Raw genomic sequence first — 20,787 nt, 5'->3', positions numbered from 1 at the left:
GCCTTAAATTTACGGCCCTTTCAGCAGCACCATAAATCACATTTTACTATCAGAAACCTATTCATTTATGAACAAACAAAACCAAACCTACTGCCATTAAGTTGATTCCAATTCACAATGACCCTATAGGACGGAGTAAAACTGTTCTATAGGGTTTCCAAGGCTGTGATCTTTACAGAAGCAGACTGCCACATCTTTCTCCTGCCAAGCAGCTGGTGGGTTCAAACCACAGACCTTCGGTTAGCAGCTGAGCCCTTTAATGACTGCACCACCAGGGTGCCTTCATTTATGCTCATGAGATTTATATTCCATTTCTTATGTTTTTCATTAGTTTTCTTAAAATTGTGCTTTAGATAAAGGTTTGCAGGGCAAATTAGTTTCTCATTAAACAATTAATACACATATTGTTTTTTGACATTGGTTGCCAACTCCACAACATGTCAATACTCCCCCCTTCTTGACCTTGGGCTCTGCATTTCCATTCGTCCAGCTTTCCTGTCCCCTCCTGTCTTCTCGTCCTTGCCTCTGGGCTGGTGTGCCCATTTAATCTCATATACATAATTGAGCTATGTGTATTATTGTTTGTTTTATGGGCTGTCTAGTCTTTCGCTGAAGGGTGAACTTCAGGATATGGACTTCAGCACCGATTTAAAAGGGTAAGAGGGTATCCGAGGACCATACTCTCAGGGTTTCTCCAGTCTCTGTCAGACCAGTAAGTCTGTTTTTTGGTTTTTGTGTGTGTGTGAATTTGAATTTTGTTCTACATTTTTCTCCAGCTCTGTCGGGGACCCTCTGTTGTGATCCCTGTCAGAGCAGTCAGTGGTGGTAGCCAGGCACCATCTAGTTGTGCTGGACTCAGTCTGGTGGAGCCTGTGATAGTTGTGGTCTTTTAGTCCTTTGGACTAATCTTTCCCTTGTGTCTTGGTTTTCTTCATCCTTCCTTGCTCAAGACGGGATGAGACCAGTGGAGTATCTTAGATGGCCACCCACAAGCTTTTAAGACCCCAGACACTTCTCACTGAAGTAGGATGTAGAACATTTCCGTCGTGAGCTGTATTATGCCAATTGAGTTAGATATCCCCCAGACCACGGTCCCTAGCCCTTAGCCCAGTAATTTGGTCCCTCAGGGAGTTTGGATGTGTCTCTGAAGCTTCTATATGACTTTGCCTTGGTCAAGTTGTGCTGACTTTCCCAGTATTGTGTACTGTCTTACCCTTCACCCAAGTTACCACTTATCTACTGTCTAGTGTTTTTCCCTCCCCACCGCTCTCCTCCCTCGTAGCCATGAAAGATTGTTTCTTTCTATGTGGAAACAATTCCATGTGTTTTTATAATAGTGGTCTCATATAGTATTTGTTCTTTTTCGATTGACTAATTTCACTCAGTATAATGCCCTCCAGATTCATCCATGTTGTGAGATGTTTCACAGACTCATCATTGTTTTTGAACTTTGCATAATATTCCATCGTGTGTATGTACTATAGTTTGTTCACCCATTCATCTGTTTATGGGCATTTAAGTTGTTCCCATCTTTTTGCTATTGTGAATATTGCCGCAGGGAACATTGGTGTGCATGTTTATTCACGTAACGGCTCTTATTTCTCTGGGATATATTCCTATAAGTGGGATTGCTGGATCATATGGTATTTCTATGTCTAGCTTTTTAAGGAAGCACCGTATCATTTTCTAAAATGGTTGTACCATTTTGCATTCCAACCAGCAGTGCATAAAAGTTCCAGTCTCCCTACAGCCTCTCCAACATTTGTTATTTTGTTTGTTTTTTGATTTGTGCTAGTAATGTTGGGTGAGGTGGTATCTCATTGTAGTTTTGATTTGCGTTTCTCTAATAGCTAGTGATCACGACCATTTCCTCACCTGTCTATTAGCAGCCTGAATGTCTTCTTTGGTGAAGTGTCCATTCATAGCCTTTGCCCATTTTTAATTGGATTCTTTGTCTTTTTCTTGTAGAGGTGTTGGATTTTCCTATAGATTTTAGAGATTAGACCTTTGTCAAATATGTCATAGTCGACAATTTTTTTCCCAGTCTGTAGGTTCTCTTTTCACTCTTTTGGTGAAGTCTTTTGATGAGCATAAGTATTTAATTTTTAGGAAATCCCAGTTATCTAGCTTATCTTCTGGTATTTGTGTATTGTTAGTTATGGTTTGTAATCTATTTATGCCATGTATTAGGGCCTGTAGATTTGACCCTATTTTTTCTTCTATGATCTCTATGACTACATGATTGTCCAATTCAAAATGGTCAATACCAGTCCATTTCAGCTCACTAATGCCTAGGATATCGATGTTTATGTGTTCCATTTCATTTTTGACAATTTCCAGCTTTCCTAGATTCATACTTCATACGTTCCAGGTTCCGATTATTAATGGATGTTTGCAGCTGTTTCTTCTCATTTTAAGTCGTGCCACATCAGCAAACGAAGGTCCCGAAAGCTTTACTCCATCCATGTCATTACGGTCGACTCTACTTTGAGGAGGCAGCTCTTCCCCAGTCATCTTTTGAGTGTCTCCCAACCTGGGGGCTCATCTTCCAGCACTATATCAGACAATGTTCTGCTGCTATTCATAAGGTTTTCACTGGCTAATGGACCACACAGAAATCAAATTGACTACATCTGTGGAAAGAGACAATGGAAAAGCTCAATATCATCCGTCAGACCAAGGCCAGGGGCCGACTGTGAACAGACCATCAATTGCTCATATGCAGGTTCAAGCTGAAACTGAAGAAAATCAGAGCAAGTCCACGAGAGCCAAAATATGACCTTAGTACAACCCACCTGAATTTGGAGACCATCTCAAGAATAGATTTGACGCATTGAACACTAGTGACTGAAGACCAGACGAGTTGTGGAATGACATCAAGGACATCATCCATGAAGAAAGCAAGAGGTCACTGAAAAGAAAGGAAAGAAAGAAAAGACCAAGATGGATGTCAGAGGAGACTCTGAAACTTGCTGTGAGCATTTAGCAGCTAAAGCGAAAGGAAGAATTGATGAAGTAAAAGAACTGAACAGAAGAATTCAAAAGGCCTCTCGAAAAGGCAGAGTATTATAATGACATGTGCAAAGACCTGGAGATGGAAAACCAAAAGGAAAGAACACGCTCGGCGTTTCTCAAGCTGAAAGAACTGAAGAAAAAATTCAAGCCTCAAGTTGCAATAGTGAAGGATTCCATGGGGAAAATATTAAATGACACAGGAAACATCAAGAGAAGATGGGAGAAATACACAGAGTCATTATACCAAAAAGAATTAGTCGATATTCAACCATTTCAAGAGGTGGCATATGATCAGGAACCGATGGTACTGAAGGAAGAATTCCAAGCTACTCTGAAAAATTAAGCTACTCTGAAGGCATTGGCAAAAAACAAGGCTCCAGGAATTGACGGAATATCAATTGAGATGTTTCAACAAACAGATACAGCACTGGTGGTGCTCACTCATCTATGCCAAGAAATATGGAAGACAGCTTCCTGTTCAACTGATTGGAAGAGATCCATATTTATGCCTATTCCCAAGAAAGGTGATCCAACCTAATGTGGAAATTATAGAACAATATCATTAATATCACACGCAAGCAAAATTTTGCTGAAGATCATTCAAAAGCAGCTGCAGTAGTATATTGACAGGGAACTGCCAGAAATTCAGGCTGGTTTCAGAAGAGGACGTGGAACCAGGGATATCATTGCTGATGTCAGATGGATCCTGGCTGAAAGCAGAGAATACCAGAAGGATGTTTACCTGTCTTTTATTGACTATTCAAAGGCATTCGACTGTGTGGATCATAACAAACTATGGATAACACTGTGACGAATGGGAATTCCAGAACACTTAATTGTGCTCATGAGGAACCTTTACATAGATCAAGAGGCAGTTATTTGGACAGAACAAGAGGATACTGATTGGTTTAAAGTCAGGAAAGGTGTGCGTCAGGGTTGTATTCTTTCACCATACCTATTTAATCTGTATGCTGAACAGATAATCCGAGAAGCTAGACTAGATGAAGAAGAACGGGGCATCAGGATTGGAGGAAGACTCATCAACAACCTGCGTTATGCAGATGACACAACCTTGCTTGCTGAAAGTGAAGAGGACTTGAAGCACTTACTAGTGAAGATCAAAGACCACAGCCTTCAGTATGGATTACACCTCAACATAAAGAAAACAAAAATCCTCACAACTGGACCAATGAGCAACGTCATTATAAACGGAGAAAAGATTGAAGTTGTCAAGGATTTCATTTTACTTGGATCCACAATCAACAGCTATGGAAGCAGCAGTCAAGAAGTCAAAAGGCGCGTTGCATTCCGCAAATCTTCTGCAAAGGACCTCTTCAAAGTGTTGAAGGGCAAAGATGTCACCCTGAAGACTAAGGTGCACCTGACCCAAGCCACGATATTTTCAATCACATCATATGCATGTGAAAGCTGGACAACGAATAAGGAAGACCGAAGAAGAGTTGACGCCTTTGAATTGTGGTGTTGGGGAAGAATATTGAATATACCATGGACTGCCAAAAGAACGAACAAATCTGTCTTGGAAGAAGTGAGGCCAGAATGCTCCTTAGAGGCAAGGATGGCAAGGCTGTGTCTTACATACTTTGGACATGTTGTCAGGAGGGATCAGTCCCTGGAGAAGGACATCACGCTTGGCAGAGTACAGGGTCAGCGGAAAAGAGGAAAACCCCCAACGAGGTGGACTGACACAGTGGCTGCAACAATAAGCTCAAGCATAACAATGGTTGTAAGGATGGCGCAGGACCAGGCAGTGTTTCTTTCTGCTGTGCATAGGGTTCCTATGAGTTGGAACCGACTCGACGGCACCTAACAACAACAACAAATGATCTTTATAGTTTTTTGTTTTATATTTAGGTCTTTGATCCATTTTGAATTAGATTTTGTTTATGGTGTGAATTATGGGTCCTGTTTCATTTTTTTTGCAGATGGACATCCAGTTTTGCCAGCACCATTAGTTAAAAAGACTGTTTTTTCCCCATTTAATGGACTTTGGGTCTTTGTCGAAGATCCATAGGTGGATGGATTTACATCTGGGTTCTTGACACTGTTCCATTGGTCAATATGTCAGTTGTTGTGCCAGTACCAGGCTGTTTGGACCACCGTAGCCGTGTAGTAGGTTCTGAGGTCAGGTAGTGCGTGTCCTCCTACTTTATTGTTTTCTTCAATAGCACTTTACTCACCCAAGGCCTATTATCTTTCCATATAAAGTTAATGATTAGTTTTTCCATCTCGTTAAAGAATGCTTTTGGAATCTGGATTGGTATTGCAATTTATTTTTAGATTGCTTTGGATAGAATTGACATTTTCACAATGTTGAGCCTACCTATCAATGAGATGGTATGTTTTTCCATTTATGTAGGTCTCTTTCGGTTTCTTACATTAATGTCTTGTGGTTTTCTTTGTATAGGTCTTTTATGTCCCTGGTTAGATTTATTCCTAAGTATTTTATCTTTTTAGGTGCTATTATAAATGGCATGGAGTCCTGGTGGCATAGTGGTTAAGAGCTTGGTTGCTAACCAAAAGGTTAGCAGTTTGAATCCAGCAGCTGCTTCTTGGAAATCCTATGGGGCAGTTCTACTCTGTTCTATAGGGTTGCTATGAGTCGGAATTGACTCGATGGCAACTGGTTTGGGTTTTTTGGTTTGTTATAAATGGCACTGCTTTCCTGATTTCATTTTTGTAGTTCTCTTTATTGGTGTGTAGGAATCCAACTGATTTTTTTATGTTTATTTGTATCATACTACTCTGCTAAATCTTTCTATTAGTTCCATTAGTTTTCTTGTGGAGTCTTTTTGGTTCTGTCTATATAGTATCATATCATCCGCAAATAGGTATAGTTTTACTCCTTCCTTACCAATATGGATACCCTTTATTTCTTTGTCTTGCCTTATTGTGCTAGCTAGGACATACAGCACAAAGTTATATAGGAGTGGTGATAAGGGGCGTCCTTGCCTTGTTCTTATTCTTGGGGGGGAATGTTTTCAGACTCCCTCCATTGAGACAGATGTTAGCTGTTGGTTTTGTATAGATGTCCTTTATTATGTTGAGGAATTTCCCTTCTATTCCTTTTATATTGAGAGTTTTTACCGGGAATCGGTGTTGGGCTTCGTCGAGTGCCTTTTCTGTGTCGAATGAGATGATCATGTGATTCTTTTGTTTTATTTATGTGGTGGAGTACATTGATTGATTTTCTAATGTTGAACCGTCCTTGCATGCCTGGGATGAATCCCACTTGGTTGGGGTGTATTATTTTTTTTGATATAATACTGAATTCTATTGGCTAGAATTTTGTTGAGAATTTTTAGCATCTATATATTTTTTTTTATATTCACGAGAGATACTGGTCTGTAATTTTCTTTTTTGCCTAGTTTTGGTATCAGGGTTATGCTGGCTTCATAGAATGAGTTTGGAAGTATTCCTTCCTTTTCTATGTTCTGAAATAGTTTGAGTAATAATGTGTGAGCTCTTCTCTGAATGTTTGGTAGAATTCTCCAGTGAAGCCATTTGGGCCAGGACTTTTTTTGTTGGGAGTTTTTTTTTTTTTTTTTTTTAATTACCTTTTTAGTCTTTTCTGTTGTTATGGGTCTGTTCAGATTTTCTACCTCAGTTTCTGTTAGTTTAGGTGTGTAGTGTGTCTCTAGAAATTTGTTCATTTCCTCTAGGTTTTCACATTTGTTGGCATATAATTTTTCATAGTACTCTGTTATGGTCCTTTTTATTTGGGTTGGGTCTTTTGTAATGTCCCCCATTTCGTTTCTTATTTGGGTTATTTGCTTCCTCTCCTGTTTCTCTTTTGTCAGTTTGGCCAATGGTTTGTCAATTTTGTTGATCCTTTCAAAGAAACAACTTTTGGTTTTGTTGATTTTTCTTTCTTTCTTTTTTTTTTTTTTCTTCCTGTTTTCTGTTTCATTTATTTCTGCTCTGAACTTTATTGTTTCTTCTGGTGGCTGTGGGCCTCTTTTGCTGTTCTCTTTCTATTTGTTTGAGTCGTATACCTAATGTTTTGACTTTGTCCTTTTCTTCTTTTTTTTATGTGTGCATCTATTGTTATAAATTGACCTTTGACCACTGTCTTTTCTGTATCCCAAAGGTTTTGGTATGATGTGTTTTCATTCTCATTTGATTCCAGGAATTTTTTTATTTGATTTTTTTTTCTTGCTCTTCCTGTTTTTAATTTCTATCTTTATGTTGTTGTGATCAGAGAAGATGCTTTGTATTATCTCAGTATTTTGGATTTCATTGAGGATTGCTCTGTGGCCTGAGATGTGGTCTATTCTGAAGAATGTTCCACGTGCATTGGAGAAGAATGTATACTTTGCTGTTCTTAGGTGGAGTGTTGCACTGTCCATTTCTGAAATCTTGTTTATTTTTGGATTTCTAATTGTTGTCTTTGTATGATTTCTAGTTGTTTGTTTATTTTTGACATTTTGTTCCTGTATTATTTTCCTGAATTCTTCCATTGCTCTGTTTGTCTTTTCCATGATTCTGTCTATTTTTTCTTTATTTTTGTCTGTGTTTTCCTTCATCTCTTCCTAATCTCTTAGAGAGGCCTCAATGTTAGGCTTTTGAATTCCCTATCAGGTAGTTCCAGTGCCTTGTCTTCTGCTGGAAGAGCATCTGGTGTTTTATTTTGGTTGCCTACTGGAGCCATCCTTTCCTGTGTTTTTATATGCTTTGATATTGTCTGCTGTCTTCAGGACATTCAGCAATTATTTTCTTCATTTATTGATATTAGATTAGTTTGTTTCATCCTGCTTTTTTGTTTTATTTGGCTATGCCTGGGCAGGTGGGCTGGAGGTGTTTTGTTGCTTGCTTGCCTGTGGGCACAATACTTCTTGCCACCTTTTCCAGGTGAGCAGGGCCAGTCGCTCAGCTATGGTGCAGCAGGCAAGTCCAGTGGTCATTTGCAACATGAACTGGGATCAGTGGGTCAGGGCTGGCAGGTAGTGCAGGGTGGAGTCTGGGAGTCCATGCCTTTGGTGCTTGGAGGCAAAGCACATGGCACACAGTGCAGACAGGCAGAAGGGAATGGAGAGGATGAGTTTTGTGAAGCTAAGTGGATGAGAGAAAGAAAAGGGAGAAACAGAGGCAAAAAAAAAAGAAAAAAGAAGAAGGGAAAAATAAAGTAAATAAAATGGTGGCAAGGTGGGAAGTGGCACATGGGGGTGGGACAGACGCAGGGAGGCCATGTGCCAGTGGCTGTCTAGTTGAGTGTTGAAGCTTGGCCTATCAAGACAGTGCATGGGAGGCACAAGGGGCTAGGTGGGTGGGAGAAAGGAAAGGTAAGAAGGGAAAGAGAGAGAAGAAACCAAAAACAAAACAGCAACAACAACAAAAATAAACTTGGTGATGAGGGAGCTGGCTGTTGGGGGATGGGGTGGAATTGGGGTGACAGCAAGCTGGTGTCTCTTTCATTGAGCAATGCAGCATGGCCCCTCAGGAAGGGGCAGAAGCAGCATAGGGCCTAAGTACAAGGGAGAAGGAAAAGGTGAAGGGGAAAGATAAAGAAAAAAAAATGTGGCACTAAGGGAGCTAGCTTGTGGTGGTGGCACAGACCCAGGGAGGCTGTGTGCCAGTGGCTCTCTAGCTGAGGAGTGCAGCATGGTCCATCGAGAAGGGGGGACAGGGTACAGGGCTAGGTGGGTGGGAGAAAGGAAAGGAAGGAAGGGAGAGAGAGAAGAACCAGGAAAAAAAAGTAAAAAAATATGGCACCAAGGGAGCTGGGTGGTGGGGGCAGCACAGACTTAAGAAGTGTGAGGGGATGGCACTTGGGGCTAGCTAGGCAGGAGAAAGGAAAGGAAGGAAGGGAGAGAGAGAGAGAGAAGAGAAAAAAATAACTACAACAACAACAACATATATAGATAGATAGCACTGGGGGAACCTGCCATTGGGGGCAGGGCAGACCTGGGCGGCAGTGAGCTGGCGTCTCTCTGGCCATGTGATCATGTCCTGTTGGAAAGTGGTGAAGGCTGTGTAGAGGGAAGATGGGTGTTGGGGGGGAAGCATGAATCCCTGGTTATCGGATGCTCTGTCTCCTGTTGGCAGCTCCATGTATTTGCCTTCCTGTACTCCCTATCCGAGGTCCTTGGTGGCTGTAGTCTAACACGGTGAATCTGTGCCACGTTAGCTGGTAGGGGACCTCCACTCCATATCTCTCCTCGTCCTCTGTCCCTCTCAGTTTCTTATTCCATTTGGTGCTTTATCACATTCTTTATCCCTTCGTTTGACATTTAGGGTTCCAGGATTGAGATTTGTTTTTGTTTTATTTTAGTTTTTCTGGTCTTTGCTGCAGAGGGTTGGCTTGGTTCTTCTGTCTATAGTGCCCATGTTGGCTCCACCTCTGTTTTTAATTAGTTTTGAGTTGATCAAAAGATACAGGAAGGTTGTTGCTAAAGCAATGCAAATAGTAAGCCAAAAGGAATAAAGCTGATTACTCTGGTTTGCCAGATAAATGCCCTAGGCTTTAGTTTATGCACCTGAAAGTCATCCTGGGCAGCACAGTCAGAGTTCTCGATTCCTATGAAATACTTTGGGCTGGAAGGAGAAAAGTTTCCACACGTTATTGAGACATTTCCACCCCTAGAACTGAAAGGTAGAATTTATACATCCGTAAATAAGAATCCACCAGGTGTTCCTTGGAAACTCTATGGGGCAGTTCTACTCTGTCCTATAGTTTTTTATAAATAAGAAGAGTCCCAGGGCTTCTTCAGGGTCCTCCCAGGGCTGACTCTTGGGTCTACATGACTCTTGAGAGGACAGGTCTGATTTAAGGAGGTATAACTGGTCCTTGTTTGATTCTTGTTACTTAGCTACATTTGGACATACTAGGAACAGAGGCCTCCTCTAAGAGCATGTCTCAGATTAAGGGAAGCATCTTTTTCACCCAGATTACCAGGGCAAGGCCTCACACACTTTTGCCCTTGGCCTGGTTTTGGAGTCTGCTGATTTCATCTTTGCTGCCTGACTTTCTATTTCTGTGCCTTTTGCAATGTGATTCTAATGCCTAATATTCCACAGGAGTAGAGAGTTTTAAAATTACTTTCACACACTTTTTCTGATTTGATCCTCAAAACAAAGCTGGAGAACAAACAGGGTCATTGCCCTTCTCCAGTGATGAAGCAGCCTTAGATAGAGTCAGCACCTTGCCCAGGGTCTTAGGTCTTCAGACTCCTGGGCCCCTCATGACCCCCAGGCCTCTCCCTTTCCCCTGTTTGTGTTCAGGTTAATACAGCCTCAAGCTTGGTCTCTTCTCCTTCTGTCTTCATGCCAGACTCACTCTCAGGAAGTGATATAATAGTGACCACTTTCACTTCAGAGTTAATTTGCCAGCTTTGTCCACCTCTCCTAGGTTGTTGGCTTTGTAAACCTTTACTATGGCTGAAGGTTTTTGCCCTGTAAAATGAATTTTTGGAATCAGTGAGTGAAAGAGCAAAGAGTTGAGAGATCAGAAGCTCATCCCTGTTGACTGTGACATTATGCCTTGTGGATAATCATCTAGTTTCCCTATATTGGTCATATGCTCACTTCTACCCCAAAAGCCCCAAATTAAATGAAGAACAAAGGAGCAATTATTTGCTATATTCTAGTGTCTATTCTCATCAAACAGTATAAATATGAATACAGAATCCTTTTGTCAAGCTCCTACTGGGCTGGATTCTGCCTGGCCACAAAACTAATACTTCTGATACTATATTTCTGTGAAAAATAGACATACAGACATGCCACATTATAAGCATCAATTTAGAAGGGAAGGGCCAGCAGAATGTATGTGAATCCCTTGTGGATCAGGTGTTGACCTCAGAAGCCACCTGGCTCCTAACTTGCTCTTAGTTCTTGAGTTTGTTGAGTTGTTTTTTTGGTTCTTGAGATTTTTTTAAATTCATTTATTTAAAGATACTTCTCTGGGTTGGAGGAATAGCACAGTCAAAAAAAATCCTGCTGGCAACTTAGACCCTAGGAATGCTGTCTGAATCAGCACTATTACGATGGGGCACAGACATTAAACTAAAAATTCACAGAAGTAATGTACAATTTCCACATGTTAAAAGCTAAAAATGAAAAATAGAAGATACAAAGAGAACTTGCAACAGAGGATCTTTGACATGGTCTAGTGGGGTTAGGAAGTTCCCCCTAGAAAATGACATATAAGCTGAGACCCAACAAGCAAACAGGAAAAAAAGAGACTGGCTAAGCAGTGGGTGCTATCTGGGCTTTGTGACAAGAATCAGGAAGATTTTTGTAGGTTTCAGTGTTTCAAGATGATTTGTATAACTGTGTTCTTTTATTATTACTTTAAAGTATCAATATTATACTTGTGGCAATAATCCCTTTCTCTTTGCTAACTTTGATATTTTTGCTGTCTTGGTTTCCCCTGATTAAACTACCTAGTAGTTTGTCTTTTCTCTTGTTTTTGTTTTTCTTCAAAAGGTCCAGATTTTTTGTTTGTTTTGGATATTTTTTTTGTTGTGGTGAAATATATAAAACAAAACATTTGCCATTTCAACCATTTTTACGTGTACAATTCAGTGACATTATTTACGTTCACCGTATTGTACAATCATCACCACTACCTATTTCCAATTTTTTTCATCGCCCTTTACAGAAACTTAGTGCCCTTTAAACAAAGAACTCCTCACATTTCCCTCTCATGTACCCCTGGTAACCACTAATAACTTTTGTCTCCATGCATTTGCCTATTCTAGCAAAAGAGAGAGGTTTTTGATTTATTACTTATACTGTTCTTCTCATTTAGAATTCTTTATTTCTTCATTCATTCCCTGAGTGAGTTTTGAGTATTGGGGCTGGTCCAGGCAGTACACGGTGGGCTGGTGCATGAACACTGGAGGCAGGGAGACCAGATAGGAGGCTGGGGCAGTAATCCTGGCAAAAGATGATAGCGTTCTGAAACAGATGGTGAAAGTGGGGAAAGATTTAGAGGGATTCACATGGCATATGGATAGTAGAATTGACGGAATTTGGGAGAATAATTGAATGGGGCAGGGGTGGAGGGAAAGACCCAAATCAAACCGGAACCTTGGGTTTAGATTAAGAGAATTGGGCGGACCACAAAGCAGTGTTCCTAAGTGATACCACTTGGGCAAATTATCAGCTGGTTATCTTTCTGCACTTCCTTGGGAATTTTTCCATGTATATTCACAGAGGTACTTTTCCCAGCCTGTCTTCTTCCGGGGGTATTTTTAGGCAGTGACTCAGCAGAATCCCCACATTAAGTGAATGGTTACCACCCCATATTTCCTGGGGCAGTGGCAGGTGGAGCATAGACAGGGCTCTGTGCCAGCCCCTGTCCCCCTTTTGAGGTAGAGAGTTTACAGGCTACAAAGGGGAGCCTTTTCAGAAGACACTTCCAACAACTGGCTGTCCAAAACACAAACAAAATAATTTATTTGAAATGCAAAGACAAAGCTTTACAGCCAAGCCCTAGTGTTTATGTCTCCGCTACCTCTAGTGGCTCCCTTCTCCTCCTATCCAATCCATCCCTCTCTTCTCTCATCCAGGAGGCATTTCTACCCACCCTATTTTACGTTTGGACTCTTTGGGTAGAGTAAATGGTTAAGTGCTCAACTTCTAACTAAAATGTTGGAGGTTCGAATCCACCCAGAGGCACCTTAAAAGACAAGCCTGATGACCTATTTCCAAAAAATCAGCCATTGAAAACCCTCTGGAGCACAGTTCTACTCTGACACACATGGGGTCACCATTAGTTGGAGTCGACTTGATGGCAACTGGTACTGGTATTTTATATTCCTCATCACCGAAACCAAGGAGACACCCATTGTCTAGATTTCTTACCACATTGAAATACTACCAGCGTTGCCTCCTAAGAATGCCAGTTTGTCTTGATATAAATAGAATGAGCATTTTTTTTTTTTACTAATGATCTTCAAGTATATGGTAGATTCAAACTTATTTTCTCTTGTAGCACTGTGGAGTAAATGCGATAACCTTGTAAGCCAAAGGTCAGCAAACTTTTACTTAAAGGGCCATATGTTAAATATTTAAGGCTTTGTGGGCCAAACGGTCTCTGTTGCAACTTCTGAGCTCTGTGGTTGTAGTGTGAAGGCAGCCACAGACCATAGATAAATGAATGAGCGTGGCAGTGTTTCTATAAAAGTTTTTATGGACCCTGAAATATGGATTCCATATGATTTTCACATCATGAGATATTCTTTTTTTTTCCTAACTGTTTAAAAATGTAAGAACCAGTCTTAGCTTGCAGGCCATACAAGTACAGGCAGTGGGCCTGATTTGGCTGGTGGGCCATGGTTTGCAGACCACTGCTGCAAACCCGAGAAGCTAAACTGAAGAGCCTGCGGCTCTTTCAGTCACTCAGGCAATCACATGGATGTTGTCTCCATTCCTGCACCAGGGCCTCCTCTTTCCACCCTCTAAGCTAATACACATGCTGTCTGCTTGTGCTGTACCTCTCTTCTTGGGTAACTCTCCGTCATTCTTCAAGTCTCACCTAAGGATCTGCTATAGTTCCCCAAATCTGGGCTGGGTGCCCCTTCTCCATACTTCCATACAGTCCTGGGCCCTGTGCTTCCCTTATCATGGAACTGATCACACTCTATTTTCAGGACCTGGTAGTATTTGTCTCCCACACTGCCCTGTGGCTCAATGAGGCCAGGGGTTCTGTGCTCCCCTTAGGTTCATTACTGAAATCCCAGTGCCTGGCATGGCATCTTGAACCTGGCAGGCACTCCATGCTTATTGATCGAATGAATGATTGAGTAAATGAAGGAATGAATCTCAGAACGATTTAGAGCATTCTGGGGGATTGACGATATCAACGAACCATGGATATGGAGACATTAATACATGAAAAGTTAGAGATTAATTAGATAATGCTAAATTTTGAAGTACCAAGTAGCTTGGAGAAAGACTGTAATAGTTAAAAAAAAAAAAAAAAGTTTAATGAAAAAGTAGACCTTGAACTTACCTTTGAGGCATCTGGGGGAAGAGATGGAGGAAAAAAGTGTTGGGGGTTGTTATTACAGGAGGGAGCATTGGCAAAAATGTTTTGGCTTGGTACATCTTTGTTGTTGTTATTGCTAGTTGCCATCCAGTCATCTCTGATTCATGGTGACCCCTTGTACAACAGAACAAAACGTTGCCCGGTCCTGCACCTTCTTCATGATCATTGGCAAGCTTGAGTCTATTGTTGCAGCCATTGTGTTGTGCATTCCTACCTAGGGGGCTCATCTTCCAGCACTATATTGGACAATATTCCGTTTTGATCCATAGAGTTTTCCACTGACTAGCTTTCAGAAGTAGATGATTAGTCCTTTCTTCCTAGTCTCTTTAGTCTGGAAGCTCTGCTGAAACCTGTCCACCATGGGGGACCCTGCTGGTACCTGAAATACTTGTGGCATATCTTCCATCATCATAGCAATGCACAAGCCACCACAGTAGGGCAAACTGACAGGCAGGTCATGAGATATATCCTTACTACTCTACTCCTCTGAAAAGCTTCCCTTTGGAACCCAGGATTCTACTCAGTGGAGAGCCAGGGTGGAGGTGAGGACAGTTCTGGAGATCCTATTCAAAGAGCATTGCTTTCTGTCTTCCAGAGACACAGATGTACACACAGTGGCCTCCCTGTTAAAACTCTACCTCCGAGACCTCCCAGAGCCGGTGGTTCCCTGGAGCCAGTATGAGGGGTTTCTGCTCTGCGGGCAGCTCATGAATGCGGATGAGGCAAAGGTTTGTATCTCATTAGAGTTAGTTCTCTTGCTTTGGGAGAAAGTAAAACTGGTTTCCTGAACTCTACTCTGGTAGGCAACAGTAGATAAGGGGGTCCCATACCTTTCTGACAATGACTCCTGCTTTAGACATGCTTCTACCAACTTCTCTCAATCTTGACACATTTGAAAACTTCTTCATCAATGGCAACACACATCTGACAGGGCAGAGGGACCAAGGCCTTTCTTACTGGTGAAAAGGTGGTGTGGGTGGTGAGAGGGGCAAGTCTATAGCAACCTGTGCCAAGAATTCTCTTGAATAAACTGAGGAGAAGAAAATCTCAGTGTTGGGAATAAGGCAGGCAACTGTGGATGCCCTTGCTAAGTGAATTTGAATACGGAGGGTCTTACCATGGGATTGCCTAGAGGAAGACAAAGCTGTGGGCACATTTTCTTGAGTTCTGTAAGGAGGAGCTGCTCAGACTTGAGGAGAGCTCCCAGCTCCATGTGAACGTGTGTACTCTCACGAGCCTGCAGTGTCACAGTGATTACAGACTCTACAAGCAGCTGTGGCTGAAAAGAACAAAACCTCCATGTTCTTCCTCTTCCCAGCACATGCATTCCTTATCTCATCATCCCTGATGCTCAAGGTCAGCACAGAGTTGAACAGTCCAACCTCGCACCCACCCATCGGCTTGATCAGACTATCCTAGAGTCCAAGCAGGTCTCAGCAAAGCCATTTTACTGAAAACCCTTCTCAGAACTATCCTCCTCCTCTCACCACTTTTAAAGTGATTTTGAGACATTTGATTATGGTTCAATTTTTAGTGGAGTGTTAAACACCTCAAGCATTTGTTCAACAAATTATTGTGTGCAAGAGATGACACGTCATTCTTGCCTTGGAGTAGCTCCCAGCTTCCAGGGGACATAATTACAGACAAAAATAAAAACACAAAAATCTTTGAGCCTCTTTATACTATTTTTGCAACTTCCTGTGAATCTGTAATTGTTTCAAACTGAAAATGAAAAAAAAAAAAAGCTATCGGAGCAGGAGTGACTGCCAAAATGTGGCTTCTGGGCAGATCTACTTATGTTCCACAGTTTCTGCCAGCAAATGGGCAGGCTCCTTTACTGGTGTTCAAAATCTCTTCCCAGGCTCAGCAGGAAATGATGAAGCAACTCTCCATCCTCCCCCGAGAGAACTACAACCTCCTGAGCTACATCTGCAGGTGAGAGTCCCCTGCTATTCATTCCAAGATGATGAGCCACAGTTTCAGCCATGTCAGAAAGAAGCCCTCTTTGGAGGAGGAGGGAGTTTCTCTGTGAAGTTGGAGATTACTGTACTGTACAGACTTTTGGAAGGTCAAGTCTGTTCATAGCACTGAGGTAGCTTCCTATTGCCACAAGATAAGATGAAGGATCACCTGGGAATTCAGATGGCACGAAATGGATGTGCTTCCTCCTTCAGGCCTGCCCCAGTGCGGCCCAGAGTCCTGGGACATCCAAGAGAAACCAGAACCTTTACAGTGTTTCTAGAATTCTCTCCCATCTTCCTAACTCTGAGACAGAATTTAGCACCCCCAAAACATTCGTTCCAGGCCACCCTTTTTATTTTCCTCAAACCCTTTCTGGGACGGCCGTGTATCATCTCCATGGAAACATCTAGCAGGTGAATTGATCAGACAGAGAGATTGGGAGCCTGGACTTTCATTCCAGATGGAACTGAAATTTGTCTTTATTTTGAACAAGGAATTAGTTGTGGTTTTCAAATTACAAATGTATCACATGTGTGATTTGGACACTAGGGAATTACACCAATTTTAAAATAAGAAAATGAAAATTACCCACAATCCTCACATCCAGAAAGCATCACTATTAACACTTGGATGTGTTTCTTTCTGTATGTTTTCTGTCTGTGATAGATCATTTCATACATCAGTAGAACTACATGGGAACAATTTTTAAATACAAATTGAAATTACACTCTAACTATCTACACATACATAAACATGTATGTGTGTAGATAGATATGTGTGTGTGTATATGTATTTGTGTATATAAACACATATATATGTGTATGTGTGTCTACATATATATACACACATGGGGCCCAGATGGTGCAGTCGTTAAGAGGTCAGACTGCTAACTAAAAAAGGTCGGGAGTTCAAACCCACTAGCTTCTTCTTAGAAACCCTATGGGGGCAGTTTTACTCTGTCCTATGGGGTCAACTTGATAGCAACGGGTTTTATAGTATAAAAATACACGTACATATATTTATACTGCTTTTTTTTTTTTTTTTTTGCTTAATGTTATGTCATGAGAATTTCTCCGTGTCATAAAACACGATTGTAAAAGACTCCAAAACATTTCATAATATCTCATCATTTGGGCAGACCACTATTTAATAATTTCTCTGTCTCTGTTTGGAATTTCATGTTGTTTTAGTTTACCCATTTTTAAATAGTTTCTAGAGAGAGAGACTATTTAGAAATCCCTTTTCTGATCTGTTCAGTTTTTTTGCAGTGTATCTGAGAGCTTCATGGGTGAACTTTGTGGAAAATTCATTATTGTAAATAGATCTCGTAGTAAAATTTTCTTGTTGGTTATTGAGCACCTACTGAGAGTTAGCAATGCTTGGCACTTTAATTGGAGGGGAGAGCAAGATGGTGGTTTGATTCCTCATCTTGGAGACTTTTTCACAACAAAGTTCTCCTCTCAAGAGATTTGGGTGGGACGAGTATTGGGAGCCTAAGGGAGGAGCCTATAAATGCAGGACAAGGGGCAAATATTTGCTTCTGGTCCTTCTAATCTCCTTTTAGCTCCCTGAACTGGATCCTGCCTCCTGCCATGGTTCCTTATCCACGCTCCCAACCCCAACCCACCCTGCCAGCCTCAACCCACCACCAACAGCCCCTCCTGGTCTTTCTTCCTTTGTTGGTCTTGGATCTTTCAGGATCGAGCTAAACTTTTGTGGGCAAAGATAGGCCGATCCCATTCCAAGACCAGGAAGAAATAGTTGGGACCCATCCCTGAGATTTCCTTCATACCTGGAAGAGCTGCCTCTGGCAACTTCCTGTTTTCCACTGTGAGATTTCTTGGCTGCCCACAGGTTTCTCCATGAAATCCAGCTGAACTGCGCAGTTAACAAGATGAGCGTGGACAACCTGGCCACTGTGATTGGTGTGAATCTCATCAGGTCGAAGGTGGAAGACCCTGCTGTTATCATGAGAGGTATGGCTGGTCCCGTGGTGAAGGCACAGGGGACATATTAACAATTCCCACAACATCACCCATGTGTGTGCACTGCTCTGCAGGTTACCTAGCATTTTCATCTGATTACGTTGTCCAAAGCATACCATAGACCTTGAGGTAAGCAGGGCAAGGATTATGTCACTTTCCAGAAAACAGCAGAACAGGGAGTTTAAGAGATTTGCCCAATGCTCACGCAGCGCAAGAATCTGGCACTAAAACTGTTATCTAGTGCTTCCCTTATTACTTTTTAAATACCCCTAGCCAGAGAGGGCAGACAGGTTTTATTTTATAAGCTAACTCACACAAAGCCAGCTTGTAAAGCTGTGCTGAGAAGACTTCCGAGGCTGTGTGTTGCTCAGTGAGCGAAAGTCCTGGCATAAAGTACTGATGTCTGCTCCTGTTGTGGAGAGGCAGTGTGCCAGGCACGTATATGCTCTCTATGAAGCCAATAAGAAAATCGACTGTCATATTGAGAACCACATCAGGAGAGAAAGAGGTTTTCATTTCTCTCCTGTTATCTTACTGATTTTCCCAATCAAAAACTGTTTCAGCAGACTGGAGGCTGAAAATAGCCTTAACAGCTCCTCCTTTCACCCCACTCCTATAACCTTTTTCTATCCAATCCCTTTCACAGCACATCTTCCCACCTCCACAGTTAGAGGGGTTCCTGTGAGGAGCAAAGTGGCTTCTCATCATCTACATATGGGGTTCCTGCAGTACCTGTGGGTTTAGAACCACATGGATGGGAACCCTTGTGAGCTTTCTGTCTCCTGCTGGAGGTCCAGTGCTACAAATACCTTTCTTCTTGCCTCCAGGGACTCCTCAGATCCAAAGGGTAATGACTATGATGATTAGAGACCATGAAGTCCTCTTCCCCAAGTCCAAGGATGAACCCCTGTCACCTCCTGCCCAGAAAAATGACCTTAAGAAGCCTCCAGTGGCCCGAAGCTCTGTGGGCTGGGATGCCACTGAGGATACCCCAATTTCTCGGACAGACAGCTTCAGTAACACGGTAAGATGCCAAGAGCCTTCCTTCTCTCATCTGTCTCTTCCTTTAGTCCAGGCTATTCCATCTAGGAGCCAGTCTAAAGTGGCAACTTGAGGTATTTTGGATAATGCTGTGGCAATGGACCCAGCTGGTGAAAACCCTCTGGAACACATCTTGAAAGCCTGTCCTCTTTTGTGTAGTCTCAGTTGGTGCCCAGTGGCATCCCAGAGGTATGGTTAGTGGTATGTGTGCCAGCCACCCAATGGCTGAACCATGGGGGTTGTCACTGAAGCTCACTCTGAAGGAGAAACCCTTTCAAACATAGTCCAGGAAAGTGCAGTGGGAAAAAAAAAAAATTATATATACCATATTGTCAATGTTTTGGTGAGAGTTGTTGAAAAAATTAGCTGAAAGTCCAGAAAGAACCGGTTTCCTGCTAACCCATGAAACGTGATTTCTTTCTGAGAGTATGTGACGAATTCATGTAATATTTCTCATTCTCTGATAACACTTCTCGGCAATGTCAGCCCTTCGTTTGTAATGAAGTGTTGGGGCTCACGTTCCCAGTGTCCAAAAATTCTGCAGACTCTGAAATTTAGATTATTTGCGGGCAATGGTTTACAAAGGTCAAATATTTTTATATATTTATAGGGACACATATTTATAAAAAGGACATGTGAACTTTTTATAGCAGCTGGATTAATGAATTCAAGATGTCTCGCTGCCCAGGTGAATTAAGTTACCTGTGGTGCTGTGAATTCTGAGAATCATTAAGTGTTGACGAAGAGGGAGGCAGTGGTAGTGGGGAAGCTTTTTCTTAGGTGACATCCGTCTCTGCACACACATTAACACCCTATGTTTCCAAAATTATTAAAATTTTGAAAATGCTCCTACTCCATCTAGTGAATATCAGCCCAGGAGTCCTTAAGAGTAGCCATTGTTATGGTCATTTGACAGGTAGCCACTGCTTAGCGTCTGCTATGGGCAGACACTGTGCTGGGCAATTTAAGTAGATCACCTCAGGACTCCTCACTCCAACTCTGTAGGGCAAAATTTATCATCTATGCTATTTTTCTTTCTTTTTTTTTTTTTAGTTTTATTGTGCTTTAGGTTAGGGTTTATAGCATAAATTAGTTTCTCATTCAAAAATTTATACACGAGCTGTTTTGTGCAATCCGCACATTGTATCAGTACTCTCTGCCTTTCCCTTTCCACCTTGGGATCCCTCTATCCATTCCAGATTTTTTTTCAGGGGTGTGTGGGTGGGGTGGAGACATAGTTCAGTGCGTAACAGGTTGCTCTCAGCCCTTTGCACTGAACGAGACTGCAATGAGTAACCTTGACTGGGTCTCATTCTTCGTTCCCGCCGATATATTTCTGGGATAAATTCTCAGAAGTGGGATGGCGGGGCCCAAGAGTAAATGAGTTGGTAATGTCTAATTTTGATAAAAATTGTTAAATAGATATTGTGCCATGTTGTACTCCTACTAGCAGTACATGAAAAAACCTATTTCCCAATGGTTTCACCAACAGAGTTTCTCGTCAAATTTCAAGAGTTTGCCTATGTGATAGATGAGAACTGGTGTTTTAGTCATTTTAATTTTAACTTGGGTTTTCTCCTCTTAGGAGAGAGGTTGTATGTCTCTTTTTATGTCTAAGGGCCAGCTGCGTTTTTTTTTCTCTATGAACTGTCGCATTTTGTTCTTTTTCCGTATTTATATTGGTTGTTGGTCTTTCTCAATTTTTATGAGTTTTATATTTTAGGGAGAGTATCCCATTGTCTGTGATAGCATTGCAAATATTTTTGCCAG

General features: G+C 41.7%; 1 protein-coding gene across 6 annotated transcripts in view; it reads left to right on the top strand.

Annotated features, from left to right (window-relative positions):
* The window catches only part of ARHGAP25 (Rho GTPase activating protein 25), a 119,000-nt gene that overhangs the window by 92,547 nt on the left and 5,666 nt on the right, over nucleotides 1–20,787 (top strand). For all 6 annotated transcript variants that reach the window (XM_049856409.1, XM_049856410.1, XM_049856411.1 and 3 more), the window contains 4 exons: nucleotides 14,625–14,757; nucleotides 15,891–15,964; nucleotides 17,846–17,967; nucleotides 18,804–19,000. In XM_049856409.1, the coding sequence (XP_049712366.1) occupies nucleotides 14,625–14,757; nucleotides 15,891–15,964; nucleotides 17,846–17,967; nucleotides 18,804–19,000 (526 nt within the window). The remainder of the gene's footprint in view (nucleotides 1–14,624; nucleotides 14,758–15,890; nucleotides 15,965–17,845; nucleotides 17,968–18,803; nucleotides 19,001–20,787) is intronic.

Source organism: Elephas maximus, chromosome 17, assembly GCF_024166365.1.
Source record: "Elephas maximus indicus isolate mEleMax1 chromosome 17, mEleMax1 primary haplotype, whole genome shotgun sequence".
Classification (NCBI taxonomy): Eukaryota; Metazoa; Chordata; class Mammalia; order Proboscidea; family Elephantidae; genus Elephas; species Elephas maximus.
The sequence above is the reverse complement of the archived record's forward strand: the minus strand, read 5'-3'. Positions and strand labels throughout refer to the sequence as shown.